Source organism: Ostrea edulis, chromosome 1, assembly GCF_947568905.1.
Source record: "Ostrea edulis chromosome 1, xbOstEdul1.1, whole genome shotgun sequence".
NCBI classification, from domain to species: domain Eukaryota; kingdom Metazoa; phylum Mollusca; class Bivalvia; order Ostreida; family Ostreidae; genus Ostrea; species Ostrea edulis.
In genome coordinates, this window is record NC_079164.1 from 92,944,328 (window position 1) to 92,960,818 (window position 16,491).

Below are 16,491 nucleotides of genomic sequence, written 5' to 3' on the forward strand. Positions count from 1 at the left end.
TCGTACGGTTCATTCCTCAGGAAAATGATGTACCAAGTTCTGAAACTCTGCAAATGAGTCATATACATGTATAATTGAATTTGTAGTATTGTGGTAACATATAATACTGAGATATTCAGTAGGCCTAGTAATGTAAGCCATGTTTGCCCCTTTTGCATCGAGTGTGCTATCTTAAAATTTTCGTTTTGTTACAAAAGGAGGTCGGTGAACAGAACGCAATCATGTCGGGTGATGCAGTTAGTCAATGTGCATGTGCAGTGGAGTGCGTGCAGTGGTAGCTCTGAACTGAGTTTCAGTAAATACCCAGCGGGTTTTTAAAATTGAAGTTAGACAACAAGGAAGTAAAGGTGGTGTTTTGTATCTCTTGTTAGTGATTGGGTACATTTTTTCTGCTGTTGAACGTGTTTGACATGCTTTCGTGATCTCTGAAGTTTGATGTCAGACTGAACACTATGTAAACAACTGAAAAGATTACTTGAAAGATAGACCGAGTGTGATAACAAGGAAGATGGACAGACAAAGCAACGGTGGCAGGCGGAAAAGTAACTCTGAATCGGAATCGATGGATCTCAAACTGAATGATAAGATGGTGAAATTCAACATGGATGAAAATTTCACCGATGAATCTGATGGTGGAAGTTCTGTCGGTGGAGTGAAAAGGAGGAATGCAAGATTTTCAAGAACAAGGTGAGATTTCGAAAGAACTCTGAATCAAGTTTGTCATTACAGTTTCTTTTATCATATGCTTAGTCTGATATAAATTTGGTATCTTGGGACTAGTATGACAAATGAATTTTTAAGTAAATTTACCTTATAGCATTTTATTTATCACCTACCATTGAATTTCCCCTTTGATTTTATAGATTTTTAATGCTCATAAAGTTTCTGCTTCAAAATGCTTGTGCATCAGAATCTAAATGTAAGTAAATGTGAATAATCAGTCTTTTTCTTGAGCACTTCAGTGTAGGCATCTCATGATTAGCTGATTGTGATCGTGAATATTTATCAATATAAAATAACATTTCCATGGAATGAAGTCAATAATGGGCCCGGGACTGCAAATATAATTTTTATAAGGACATGCACAACGTTTCTGACATTTTCTCTAAAATTATTTTTTCATCTTGATATAGATCTAAATAGTTCTTGTATGATTTCTCAAATATTGATTGAATATTGTTTGATGTCCCTCTCGAGAATATTTCACTCATATGGAGACGTCACCACTGCTGGTGAAGGGCTGCAAAATTTAGGCCTATGCTCGGCGCTTATGGCCATTGAGCAGGGAGGGATCTTTATCGTGCCACACCTGTTGTGACACAGGACCTTGCTTTTGCAGTCTCATCTGAAGGACCGTCCCATTTAGTCGCCTCTTACGACAAGCAAGGGGTACTGAGGACCTATTCTAACCTGGATCCCCTTTCTCAAATAGGTTCAAATTTTATATTGTAGCAATATAAGCAATCTTTTACATCGGCCTGGGTAGCTTAATGGTTAGGTCACTTAGTTGTAATGTAAGGGTCCCGAGTTTGATACACAATTGTTCCAAAGATTTTTTTCTCTTTTGTTTTTACTGTGCAAGTTAATGCCCATTTATACATTACAGCTAAATTTATATTTTCAAAATATGCTAACTGTGAAACAGACATGATAATATACCCCAAGATATTTTGTAGAAATGAGATAGATTTAGAATTGAATTGCATGCAATTTTTCACAAAAAAATATATATTATTGAGAAACGTTGCATATGTCCTTATAAGTACATGTGATAAAAGCCGACCTGCCAGATGAATGCAATATCGTCCATAGGAGAGTGCAGGTTCAGTGTTTACGGGGGAATTTAACACATCATCATAACAGCTTACTTCCTTTCAAAACACCAAAGTATAAATAAATATCAGTCATTATTTTTGTCCTTTTAAATTTTGAAATCTACGAGTACCTGAATAGCTAGGTTGGTGAACACATAAGGTTGCAAATCTGTTGAGGTAGATCATGAATTTGAGTCCCAGAAAGATTTTGATTTTTTCCCGTGACTTATGACTAAATTTGGGATTTCTTACCATAAAAGGTACTTTTAGATTTTTCAATTTCATAATATAATGTACTATGCAAGCCTCTTTCAAACATTCACTAAGTATTATTTACAGTGTATAATCCAAAACACTACATGTGCTTATCATCCATATACGTTTAAGTGCAAAGTAGAACATGTCATGTAATTTGTAAGTTTGAGCTGATGGGGTGGAGAAGAGTTACTCTTAATCGCTCTATTGAACAGGTGTCTCGATGGATCATTGTTTTTGAATAACCCAAGTTTTGAAATAACTTTTTCATAATTTCTTTTATGGGTGAACAAATAGCCAAGACATAGGAAAAGGAAGGTAATTTTGTAAACACATTTTGTTCTGCACTTTTGTTTGGTTGTGATTTAATTATTTCTGTTGTACTTATACCCATGATAATTTGACTAACTTGTAGGCAGTTGTCTATGTATGTACAAAATACATGTTGTATTGTTGGTGTTTGTAAGATAATTTGAATAATGATTTAGTACTTGCATGTAGTACATGCTTTAGTCATATAGAGGATATTGTTGAGTACTATCTCCTTTAGGAAGATGTGTACATGCCTGTGTCTTTCGTAGATTGCTGCAGTACAACAGGATAATTTACTACCACCCTCTCCTTTACGTAATCCAATGACTTCCTGGTGTTCGTAGCTAAATATGGCTTTAACAGAAGTATCTGAGATTTTGTCCACTAGTCCACTTTAACAGCAACTTGAATAATAATTTTAAAAAAAACTAGGATTTGGAAAACCACCTCTCCTTTACGTAATCCAATGACTTCCTGGTGTTCGTAGCTAAATATGGCTTTAACAGAAGTATCTGAGATTTTGTCCACTAGTCCACTTTAACAGCAACTTGAATAATAATTTAAAAAAAAATAGGATTTGGAAAACCATCTGTGACATTTTTAAGACTCCCCACCCATGATATCAATATTGCATATGTTACCTATCGCCATACTTACGCATGCCTTCAAACATTTAGTGATATATTACCATCACTTTTATATTAAATATATGTACTAAATCTCTGTATACAATTGTGTAATTGTGATGAGAAATAAATTCAGTTCAGGCATATACATGAAAACTACAACTCTAACATCTTCTTAATTGATTTTGTCAGAGCAATTTGTTTAAAATTTCTATACCTTAATTATATCTATATGAAAAATATGTTTTAAGATTTTTATAATTAGAAATATATACTACAGAGGACATGAGAAGAAAACATTTAAATTTAGTCCATAGAATATATTGCTTGGATGAATATGTTTCTTGCATCTATTGCTCTACTTCAAATTCTAATCAAACTGCCTAGCGAAGTAAATCATAGTAAGGTTAAATGAGAAATAAATGCAAGTCTAAATGTGAAAAATCTGTGAGTGTGAGAAGAATTTGACATTTTGAAAATACTACTTTTGTTACCTAAAACTGTGTTTAGTGGATCAAATGTGAAAAAGAAAATATAAATTGTTTTTCAAGATGGTTTTATGAATCTTAAAATATAATTGCTTATGATAATCAAACTGAAAGATTAATATGCATATTTAGATAATTTCCTGATTTCAAACTGATTCTCAACATATTTTACATTCTGTTCCCAGACAGAAACCAATGAGCTTGTGATCTCAAGTGAACACATTGTAACTAGATATACAATATGATTAAATTAGCTCCTCGATCTGCTTCTCACATGTAAGTTCACAAACCAGCTCTCTTTTATGGCAATTACTTGAATACAATCATTTAAAAATTGTTTCTGAAATTGTCCAGAAGAATTGCACACGCGTAAACAACAGGGAAACGTAACTATCAACTGCTGTATTGATTGATTGATTAATTATTGTTTAATGTCCCTCTCAAGAATATTTCACTCATATGGAGACGTCACCACTGCCGGTGAAGGGCTGCAAAATTTAGGCTTATACTCAGCGCTTAAGGCCATTGAACAGGGAGGGATCTTTATCGTGCCACACCTGCTGTGACATGGGACCTCGGTTTTTGCGGTCTCATCCGAAGGACCGTCCCATTTAGTCACCTCTTACGACAAGCAAGGGGTACTGCATGAGGACCTATTCTAACCCGGATCCCCATGGGACTCAACTGCTGTAAATGCCCCCCATGATATCTTTGTGTGTATTGATATGTGTGACATCATGTTTCTGTGTTCCAGAAAAGAGAGTTGCAGTTATTACATGTGTTTGTCACTCACTCTACGTATTCAGTCATCGTTCAACGTAACATGACACAAATGAAACAGTTGTACATATTCCTATATTTATATTACAAATAGCATTTTCCACTATGAACCAACCAATTTCAGCACGCGACACGATCCGTTCATATTGACTATAAACGGATTATGGACTAGTTTAAAGCATGCAAATGAGAGAGCGTAATGATTTGATAAAAAATACATGTGTTAAAAAGATCTCGCAAAGTCACACCTCGGAATTTATGAATTTATGTGGATTATCATCCAAATCTTGTGGTCTCTTAGCTCCAAATTACAGTGCACCGTGCAATGTTGATAAAAGGCAGGGTAAGACGAAGTGTGATGTCATGTCCATGTTTTGACATACTGTCACATACTGTCACAATACGACTTTGACATAGGGGGATCTTAGGAGTTCGTTTTATGCAACAAAATATTTCCTGACCTATAGAAACAATTTAAACAAACGTTGATTTAGTAGATGAATATAAATATCAGAATTGAACAGCATTTTAGAGCTATTCATGGTAAATATGAACAGATTTGGATTTGAGGGAAATTCTCTGTGAATAGCTAGTGCGATTCACAGAATTTGCCTCAAATCCAAATTCATTCATATTGACCATGAACAGCTTAAAAGTGCTGTTCAATTCTTAAATGTTTTGCAAATTATGAAAAATTGCTTTTTCTTATTTTTTGTGTGAAACAAATTTCCCAATTTTAATCAAATATTGGTATTTCCCCAAACTTAAGGGCCCTGGCCCGTGGATTCAAGTGGGTTTCCACTCTCGTGCATCGACTCTGTGAAATAAATAATTAAGTCAGGATTAAAAGTTCAACAAATGGGTTTATTTACACTTTGTACAATATTAATTATGATTTTATGCTGTAATAGATGATAATGAAAATCACAGCATAATTTCAACAGTTATTTATGTCACTCCCACAACCTGTAAAATAATCTGTATATTTCTATAAAATTAATAGTAGTAGCCGGCTAGCTATTTGTACTTATAAAATTTCCTTAATTATGGTAATGTATAAATTTCCTATGATTTTAACTCTTCCTTAATTTGATTATGTTCCTCAATTATTTAATGTATATTTTAACTTTCGTAGATTTCCCAGATTGCATGGCCTCCCATTCTATGTATGGGCCACCTAATCCCACAAAGGTGTCTTGGCATCACAATTAATATTATATAACTAATGGTAAAATATAATTACCCTAACTGGTATATGAGCTTGTTTCCATTTCCCAAAGTAGGTGATAATATGGGAGGAATAGATGATCGTGGGGACTGTTCGTCTAAATCAGTCTGTCCAAGTACTTGAGCAGATGATTTTGTCAGCTTGTATACTAGACGTTACCCTTATGTGACCCAAACTAGCCAATCCCTGACCTGAAATGACCCTATGACACTTCCAATGTAAATAAGGTAGGGAAAATGCATGCATCAAAGTTTACTAATGGAAAATCACTAATATCAAAATGGATAATATAGCTCCCGTGAAACGATAAACTTTATTTAAGTTTACAACAAGTAGTCACTATGATATTTAAGTTGATATTATAAACAGTGACATTGGAATATTCAAAGATGAAACATGGTAAATTGCTACCAATGTGTAAAAGTTGGGCTGAATCATAACATTATTATTGTCTTGTACATCATCCATTATCAATTGCAATATTTTCAGCTTCTTCAAAATTGGTGTTCCAGTTTTAATAAAATTTGGTATACCGGTAATTAATAATCTATTCAGTAAGGGGAATAAAGATTTTGAATGCTATGATTCATCTCCTTAGAATTCAGAAATGGCACCAGAACCTAGAAAATAATGCAAATTTTAAAAAAAAGACCTCTAGCAGGCAAACTTTGTGTATAATCTTGATGAGCAGGAAGCTTGTACCAAAATTATGTGGGGTGGGGGTCTATGATTGATATAGCATCTTCTTCCTTGCCACTTTAATTTGAATAAAGAAACAGTGAGTTAAAAATTATAATGAGCAATTTTTGAGCATGAAGGCTTTGAGATCTACCAAAAACTCTGAAAATATTCGCCCCAGGGTCAGGTTACAGGGCAAGGCTACAAGCTCATATACTATACTGAAAATGAAAGATTTAATTCTCTTTTCTCTTATAGCAGACAAACTGGATGCAAACAAAAATTTAATTTGCTTATAATATAGGAATCTCATGATGTCTTTCTGTCTTTTCAAACCAATGCCCTCATGTCCATCTTCTTTCCTTCCATATTATGCCTCAAGGTCATAACCTTGTGATGGACAGACAGGAGTTCACTTGCTTGAGAGGTTTTTCATGATCAGGTATTGTATTGTCGCCCTAAACCAATAAAGCAAGGTCATTTATCCAAGGGCAAGGTCAATGGTGTAAAAGTGCACCCATAACTTTGTAGTTTAGGAATAGGATATTTAGCAAAGACGTTGCTTTTGACTTTATGGTGTGACCTGGCTCTGAACCAGTCATATGGTCAAGGTAGAGTTAAATAATAAAAATTTTAGAAATAATTGTTAGGGCCACAACTTTAGAACTAATAAACATCGGAAGCTCATACTTGGCATAAAGATTGATCAGACAGTATTTAATTAGAGTAAGAGTTAAGATGGATATCTCGGGGGCTGTATATTTGTACTGAATTCAAAATAATGAATGCCTATACATATGCTCATGACCAGGTATTATGTGTCATGACTGCCAAGTCCAATATTGTGTGGACAAGGTCAATGTCATTGGCAAAAAAAGGTTTCACATACCATAACCTTTGTAATGGGATGACACTGAGAAGTTCATACTCGGTACGAAAACCATGACCATATTGTATATCAAGGTATTGGGTGAAGATTCAGGTCAGATTAAAAAGTTAGAATTATTTGTCTAGGCCAAAAGTTTTTGCATAGCAGAAATATTAGAAGTCAAGAGAGTCATTATACAAGTTTCTTAAATGCACCTTCAACATGCAAAAAGTTTACTGTAGTTTATGTATTTAGAGTCGTGTGTGTACTTTTGACTGTATGTGTGTGTGAAAATTGCATGTAACAGTCATTTACAAATTTTCCCCACAGTATTTGCTACTTGAGAAATGATATTCAGATTGAAGTTGTCAGGTGATTCTGATAATACTCAGGTGATTCAGATGAATGTCTTTTCCTTTCTCAACCTGTTCCTTACAAAGCACCTGGCACTAGATAAATGTGAAAGTTACAGATCTTTCAGATATGGCCTTATTTATAGTCATGAAGGTCCTGTGTTATAGTCTAGGCATGTGCTGACATTAAAGAATCCCGAGTACTACACATAGATAAAATTTTTTGATACTTCTCCTAAAGCTGGTAATGTCTCTACTCTCGACATGAGTGAAAAATTCTTAAATGGGACGTAAAACAAAATATCAACAAAAAAGATTCCCAAAAAAAGAAATACAAATAAAAAAGATACCAACAAAAAAGATACAAACAAAAAAAGACTTCCAAAATTTTGAAGCAATCCAGCCGGTATAGAACAAAATTGAAATTTTGTATGCACAGCACACATTGTTTTCTTTATGTTCAGTATATTTGTTTTAGATTACTTTCTGTCATACTGCTCTCTAACAGATTGACAACATATTAAATTCCTAACTTGCATGACTTATCAATAATTCATTTAATAACAAGAAAAATAAATCACTGCTACTAATTTTATTGTTTTAAATGTGTCCAAAGTTTGTGATTAATATTAATTGCATTTAAACCTGATGTCAAGATGTGCACTATCTATAAAAAGCCAGTGGTATGTTAAATGATCATGTCTTTACTTAGCTTTACTCATAGAATCAGTGGATGTTTTGCCGGGCTTTCTATGATTTTGACAATGAATGGAGTAAATTATGTTGAGATCTCTGATAGGACAAAATACCATGTCTATAGGTTTGATATCTGTATTGTCTATAGGTTTGATATCTGTATTGTCTATAGGTTTGATATCTGTTTGATATCTGTATTGTCTATAGGTTTGATATCTGTATTGTCTATAGGTTTGATATCTGTATTGTCTATAGGTTTGATATCTGTTTGATATATCTGTATTGTCTATAGGTTTGATATCTGTATTGTCTATAGGTTTGATATCTGTATTGTCTATAGGTTTGATATCTGTTTGATATCTGTATTGTCTATAGGTTTGATATCTGTATTGTCTATAGGTTTGATATCTGTATTGTCTATAGGTTTGATATCTGTTTGATATCTGTATTGTCTATAGGTTTGATATCTGTATTGTCTATAGGTTTGATATCTGTTTTGGTCTAAATTAAAAAAGTTTGAAGATTTTATTGAATTAAAGCCCCTTACTACATTAAGACTCTTTGTACAGTGAGTTTAAACATACTAACCCAATAATCAGAAGAAAATACATGTGAATTTTTCATGATTGTAACGTGTTAAAATTTAATTGTATGATATCATTTAAATCAAATGATATATACAAGTGATTTTTATCTTGACAGATTTTGTGCGCGAGCAAGATTTCGTACTATGCATTATGAATTTGTACTTTTATATAGATTTCTATTGATAATTGAATTTTTTTTATTTTAGGCGAACAAAGTCCCTCTATGGTGTAATGCCAAATTGCAAGTTTGGTCGGTGTGGAACCATATTGGATGATTCAGCAACTTGTTTGTAAGTTTAATTTCATGGTATTATGTGCTCTTGCTATCAATTTCCTTATGAATATATTTTGAACTTTGTATATTAGATTAATGACTCATCATTATGAACAATATTAATTAGTGTGCATGGCCATATATTTTGTACAAAATGTAATAGTTGGAAAACCCATATAATTTGTACAAAATGTTAAAAAATGCAAAAACCCACAATTTTTTTTCATACTTTCCCCCAAATTTTGCTTGTCAAAATGATGGTTTAAGTGAATCTCTTTAAAGTATAATAAAATTTGACATGAATAGTAAATATGCAGTAATCTCGAATTTTTGAGAAGAAACATGCATAAACTAAATGTTTACGTCTTGCACAACTGTGATCAATACTTGTTGACAGGGTTTCTCTTACTTGTAAAAAGGTTGTTGTCCCTAAAGCCACAAGGCCATGAAGTTCAAAGGAAAAGAATGAAATAATATTTGTACTTAAATGTACCCCTATATATATATTTCAAAACATCCTGAGGCTGAATACTTTTAAAAGGATATTTCAAGATACAGAGTTAATTAAATTTTCTTGTTTAATCTGTGTAAGAAGGAAACATGAAAGTTTACATTTATTTATCGGTACTCGCTGTTTTCCAGACCTCGCAACAGTTGGAGTGCAAATTATATGCCCCCCCCCCCCCCCTACTCTTTCAAGGGGAAAAATATTGTTTTTGTACTTTTTGTCCATCTGTCTGCCAAAAATTCTTGAGAATGCTTTTCCTATATGGATTATCGGATAGAATTAAAACTTTGTACTATATTGCTTCGTTGCTATTGGTAGATGTGCATATTGGTGGGACAGGTTAGGATCCAATTACTTTCCTAAAAAGTTATAGTTGATCAAAGAGGGGTGGAGGATGTTAAAATAACTTGTGAACACTTCTCCTATATGGCTTATCTGATAGACTTGAAATTTTGTACATACATGTATGTACAATACTTCAGTTCCATATGCAGAAGTGCATATTGTGGGGACAGGAGAATCCAATTGTTATCCTTAAAGTTATAGTGGATCTGAGGGGTGGAAGGTGTAAAATAGTTTGTGAACACTTCTCCTATGTGGTGTATTGAAGTTCATAATGTCTATGTTCCTGCTCATGCTTTCTCCTCCATACCATGCAGTACATTAAGGGAAGGAGGTTTCATTTAGAACACTTCCCATTTGGGGAGCAGCGGGGAGACATTGGTTTTTCATAAAAAACAATCTCTTTAGTTTCTAGACATTTTCATTACATATTTCGATACATATTGCATGTATAAACTACATATCTAGCCCCTGCCATTGGGACTGGAGAGTTCTGTTGGTCCCTCTATCTTCTCCAGAATAGCAAGGTCATGTTAGTCATATTGATAGCGAGTCATCTCCATGTTGTGTGGATGAAGGAAGGTCAAGATCTTTTAAAAATCTTCTGATGCAGGGCCAAGGTGACTCCGGTGAGCATTGGGGCCCATGGGCCTCTTGTTCAGATGAGTGATCAGGTTAGAGTGTTTGCAGAAGGGCCATTCCCTAGTAACTGTATCTCTTATATAGTTCATATTTGTTTAAAGATGCATCAGTAGGTTCATCGCCACTAGCCACGTGTATTGAGTCTGGGAGTATCTACCCTACCTTAAACCGTGGATGTATGTTAAGCAAAACCCTCAATTTTCATGAATATTTATGAAATGACACAATTATTTATAGACCAGTCATCACAATAACAGGTTTTAATGTTTTAATTGCTCTAATGTGTAGCGTTTGTTTACAAATAACAGACAAAGAGCTTACAGATCACTCTTTGAGAAGCTAGTCGAGTATCATCATCGCAAACCATCGGTTATTGTAAACAGGGGAAACAACCTGTGGTTCTGAACAAAGGATAGAATTCCCCCACCTGATTAAGAATAGTTTTTAATTTTGTTTTCCTTTTTAAAAAAATTCTTGTCAAAGTGGAAAAACTCTGGAAAACAGCCCCATGAATTGATGATAATCACCATGGAGGTTGAATGAATTTATTTTGATAAATACCTAAAACAATCCGTTTGCTGAAATAGTCGCTAAATCTTCCAGCTAAACCCAGGAATATTTTTTTTCAGGGGACCCCCCCCCCTTTAATTATGTTGCCATCCTGGTGTATTTTAATAGAAGACAGTGTATATTTTATTCTGGATTGGATAAATTTTTTCCCCGGATTTTTATTATAATTCAATTGATAAAACTTCAGACTCCTGTACTTTGAGATACTGAATGTAACAAACAAGAGTTGTTACCCTTTGTATAAACTTTCATGTCATTTCCATTTCAACAACTATAGATTTCATCACAATTGGACCACTTTTGCAAGAGAATTATAGTATTGTGAATAAAATTTACTTGGTGACAGAATTGGATGTTTTAAAATCAACTGAAATGTAATGTTTTGCAGTAAAGTTCATATATACTGTGGTAGAGCTGTGAGTACAAAACATCACTATCAGCAGTGATGGTTTATTATAGGGCTGCACCCCTCCACTTTCTGGGGAAGGAACATGTACCATCTCGGGTGACATTTACCCACCCACCTTAAAAAATTATAAATCCTCTCCTGTTCTGTTATACCACTAAAGAATCTAAAAGTGACCTTGACCTTGAAAGAACATCATTTGACCATTGTTTAAATCTGGTCATTAGGGGGGAAAGTAATGGACAATAATCACCACTTTTCCACAAATAAAAAACGACAGTTATCTGAGCTGGAAATATGCAATTATTACACCAGCAATGTATAACAGTTCTTGTTTAAGTTTTATATAGTAAAAGACCTATAGAATATGTACCACATGTACCCAATCTTTCTTTTGATTTGATGAAAATGCCTATAGATTTGTATGCTGCTTGTCACAGTGAACAAATTTTGGTAGTTCATTTTGTACTGGTAAAATAAATTCTAAGAAAATACTATTAAAAGATATTACCATTTGTTAAAGCTATTTCTCCGAAATATCCAAGACACAGTCATTGAATCAGAAGTTAATTGTGTCAAAAATGTGCATGACATATGCATGGTTCCAGAGCACAAGATATGAGGCAGTTAGTTTTTGTTTTGTTCCTCGATCTGCCTGTCAAATATCTGGCCAAAAACTTGATATTGGTTACAACTTTTGAATTACAAATGAGAGGTCTTTGACTTTATATGGGTGTAATTCTTTCCACCTGTGCCACATTTGATGATGTAGTGTGACCTTGACATTAACTTTTTACATGACCCATTTATCAAAAATCTTCTGCATAACTTATAACACTGAACTTTTGTGTTGATTGGGTGTATTTCTAACTGCGACTTTGAAGGATTGATATTTCTGACAGTGCCACATTATATGACATTGTAACCTTTGACCCACTTTATTTACATCCAATGTCCAAATTTTAAGATTGCTCATATCTTTTGAAATATAATAAGATGGAGGGCTTTGAGATTTTGTTAGTGAAATCCATGTGACAAAACTATCTCACTGTGCCAGAGTTGATAGCCATTTGACTGTGTCCTGTGACCTACTTGTAGCTACTTACTGAGAGCTTATAATTTTTAGTTGTAAGAGAGAGGACTAGTTTTCCTATTTTAGAGACTGGGCTTTTCAGTGTTGCTAGCATGGACTTTGCTATTGAAAGATATATGCATTTCACAGATGCAGCTTGTTGATATTTCTTTTATGTGTATTGAATGTCCTATTATGTTGGAAATTTGCCACGGAATTTAGTTCTTCTCAAAGAGATATGGAACATAAGAAATGGATAATATTTATTCTTCCTGATTTCTTGTAGATATGCCATTTTCTAGAGGTATATATTAAGCGTATGATTGTGAAGTGTATTGATCAGATAATGGAATAAGAACTTCCTAGTAAGACACAGCCAAACTAAGTGAACTATAGAAAATATTGAAGGGACCCACCTTAATTATTATACTTTGTTCCATTTGACACATCTAGTTATTCTACATGTTCATGTACTTACTTTTTGGCTATGGGTGGGAACATTTGTCATTTGTATTGTTCTAACATATCTATAGTTATTGAGTTTGAATTAATTTAACAAAAGCAGGTGCCTAAAACATTTTAAAAACTACCGATCCCTGTCATTGAAGGCAATTTTGGAAACTGAAAATATTAAATGCATATCATTATACCCCCCGCAACAAGTTGTGGGGGGGGTATACTGGAATCGGGTTGTCCGTCTGTCTGTCCGTCCGTCCGTCTGTCTGTAGACGCAATGGTTTCCGGACTCTAAAGCATTATCCTTTCCACCTACCGTCACCATATCATACATATGGACTACCCATGGGATGAAGATGTTCCCTATCGATTTTGGGGTCAAAAGGTCAAAGGTCAAACGCACTGGACATCGAAGAAGCAATATGGTTTCCGGGCTCTAAAGCGTTATCCTTTCCACCTACAGTCACCATATCATACATATGGACTACCCATGGGATGAAGATGTTCCCTATCGATTTTGGGGTCAAAAGGTCAAAGGTCACACGCACTGGACATCGAAGTAGCAATATGGTTCGGTTTGTCATGCCATTTGTTTTTTACACTCAGAAAAGAGGTAGTTTATACCTATTACCAACACCCTTTGGGAGATTGGGGTAAGCGGGGGGTATTCTTAGTGAGCATTGCTCACAGTACCTCTTGTTATTATTGTATGTAAACAGTGGGAAAATGCATCACATTAATCATTGATCATAACAGGTAATAGTTTAGTAAAGATAACTTCAGCAAGGTCATTTCAACCCCCTTTTAGGTCCTGTGACAACTGTTATCAACCATTATGGATTAAAGAACTGGAAGACATTCTGCTTGTAACAGACTCTCAATCTGTGGATGGACACTTCCAGTCCTGGTCATCGAGTTACTCTTTCAAGACTTTTGGAAAAACCATGCTGATGATTTGTAGCATTTTCTCTTTGATGTCTCAAGTGACATCATTTAAATATACTCTAAATGTTGACACAAAAGATGTAAGAAACAATCTGACACATTTCTGGAAGAGCACAGGATTTTGTCCCCCACTGCCACATAAAGATGCTTATAAGTTTGATTTTAGCAAAGATGTCCAACTAAACATGGCTCTGATTGGATCACTTCCTCATTCTGGAATAAAACAGGTGAGAATCCATTGGTTATTGGAACTTATCACTGTGAAACAAACCAATGATAATGTGTCTTATGACTTTTCAAGATTGGATAATGTGATCAGTTTGCTATGGAGCTATGGATTAAAACCAGGATTTGAGCTTATGGGAAATCCGTCAGGCTTTTTCAGTGACTTTGATAACTCCACACAGGTGTGTTTGTGGAAAGATATGGTGACCCAGTTAGCTTCAAACTATATAGACCAGTTTGGCATAAGTGAAGTGATGGATTGGAACTTTGAGACCTGGAATGAGCCAGACTGTCATGATTTTGATGACATCAAGTTTTCTGTTCAGGGCTTTCTGAATTATTATGATGCCTGTTCAGAGGGCTTGTTAGCTGCTAGTCCATTCCTTAAATTTGGAGGCCCAGGGGATGGATGTGATAGACCTAGGCATACAAACTTCTCTGATGCTCTCTTAAAACATGTTGTCAATGGAACTAATTTCTTCACAGGCAAAAAGGGCAACAGGATAGACTTCCTTTCCTATCACAGAAAAGGGAATGGTTCCTCTCTGAATATCTATGAGCGTGAACTTAAAACAATGACAGAAATTGAGAAAAAATTTCCATCTCTTTCCGCAGTTCCTTTTTTCAATGATGAAGCAGATCCTATGGTAGGTTGGAGTAAAGATTTGGCATGGCGTGCAGATTCTACCTATGCTGCAATGGTAGCCAAAGTTATAGCCCAACACCAAAACATGATATTATCCAAAAAGAAACCACCTTTGAATTACACCCTTCTAAGTAATGATAATGCCTTTCTGAGCTATGTTCCACATCAGTTTACGCAGAGGACTTTGACTGCAAGATTCCAGATGAATACTACAGTAAGCCCTTATGTTCAGTTTGTCTTGAAGCCAGTTCTCTTGGTGATGGCAGCATTATCACTTATGGGTGACAAACAGCTACACATCAATTTAACTGCATCAGATGAGTTTGGTTATAAGCATGTTGGAAATGATAGTAATGTGGGTGCTGTTGCAAGTCTCCATAAACCTTACAAAGGCATTCCAACAGCAGATGCTTGGCAGGTAACCATTCTTATATATAGTAGCAATGACACTTCATCCTCCACCAGAACAGACTCTATAACTGTAAGTTTGAATATGCATGGATCTGGTGACTTTGCAGTTGTAGAATATTACATAGATAATACTGTTACAAATCCATATGGAGTTTGGCTGAAACAGGGCAAACCATCTTTTCCCTCTGTTCAGCAATTTAGGGAAATGCACTCTCAAGAAGGACTGACATCGTCACAGGTAAAATATATCAGAAAGAAAAAAGATTTCCATATGTACCGACACAAATATCCACAGCTGATACAGCCAGGAGTAATCCTAATCCATATATGTGCTAAAGCCATGCTACCTCCAGACCAAGCCACAGGAATTGTGGTCCATAATATAACTGTTGGTCAAGTTCTGATCACTTGGACAGATAACTGTGTGAATACTAAGTGCATTTTGTTCTATGATGTGGAATTTTCTAAGGCAGAGAGTGGTCCATACACAAAAATTAACAACAGTACCTGCATTATGACAGCGTTTAATTATGTGCCGAATGTTAAGGTTCTAACAGATGAGTCAGTGACTGGGTTTTATCGTATTCGAGCTGTGGACTATTTTCAAAGACCTGGCGCATATTCTGTCCCAGTCCAGTTCCCAGATGGAGTACAATAAGATACTTGTCTGGTTCTAGCTGCCATATACAGTTCATTAAAGAATGCTTATGAAGTTTGGTATTGATTTATTAGAAGAAGAATTTTTTTTGTATATAGTTTGGTTTTAAACACCATGTTGATTAATTACATATGCATACAACTATAAATTGTACAATAAATAAATAATTGTAACTTTTAAAATACTGATATATTCAATTTCAAATATAGATGTTGAGAGTCCATTTTTGAGAGAATTTCTGAAAATTTGTAGTGCACAATTGCACATAACCTGTTGCATGAGTAAAATTGAGGTCATGTTTTATCTAAAATGTGGATAACCTTTAGTTCCTTTGATGAAGTATGATAGACAGGTAGATGTCCTGTGTGTGATCCTCCATTGAGTATGATAGCCAATGTCCTGTCATGAGGATCTTCAGGTAGTGTGTTCTTTGAAATTTCTTTATACATGTATGCTATAGCTAGAGTAGTACACAGGTTTTTGTAAAAAATTATCATTGGTCTATTTTTCTTGGAAACCCAAGTTTACACAATCAAGAACAGACTTAATTTTACTCAGAAAATGTCAACCTTGTAAAATCTTGAGGACATACGTCCAATGTAACAGTGGTTACTTTTCACAAATTTGGCTAAAATTACCGCTGTTTAACAC

General features: G+C 34.7%; 1 protein-coding gene across 10 annotated transcripts in view; it reads left to right on the forward strand.

Annotated features, from left to right (window-relative positions):
• The first annotated feature begins 45 nt into the window (after positions 1-45).
• Positions 46-16,491, forward strand: part of LOC125673710 (NAD kinase-like) — a 28,374-nt gene continuing 11,928 nt past the window's right edge. Inside the window, exons 1-4 of one of the 10 annotated variants that reach the window (XM_048910481.2) lie at positions 46-687; positions 2,367-2,387; positions 8,892-8,975; positions 13,764-16,022. In XM_048910481.2, the coding sequence (XP_048766438.2) occupies positions 509-687; positions 2,367-2,387; positions 8,892-8,975; positions 13,764-15,840 (2,361 nt within the window). In that variant the 5' untranslated portion in view covers positions 46-508 and the 3' untranslated portion in view covers positions 15,841-16,022. The other 9 variants (XM_048910499.2, XM_048910515.2, XM_048910490.2 and 6 more) reach the window with 9 other exon arrangements.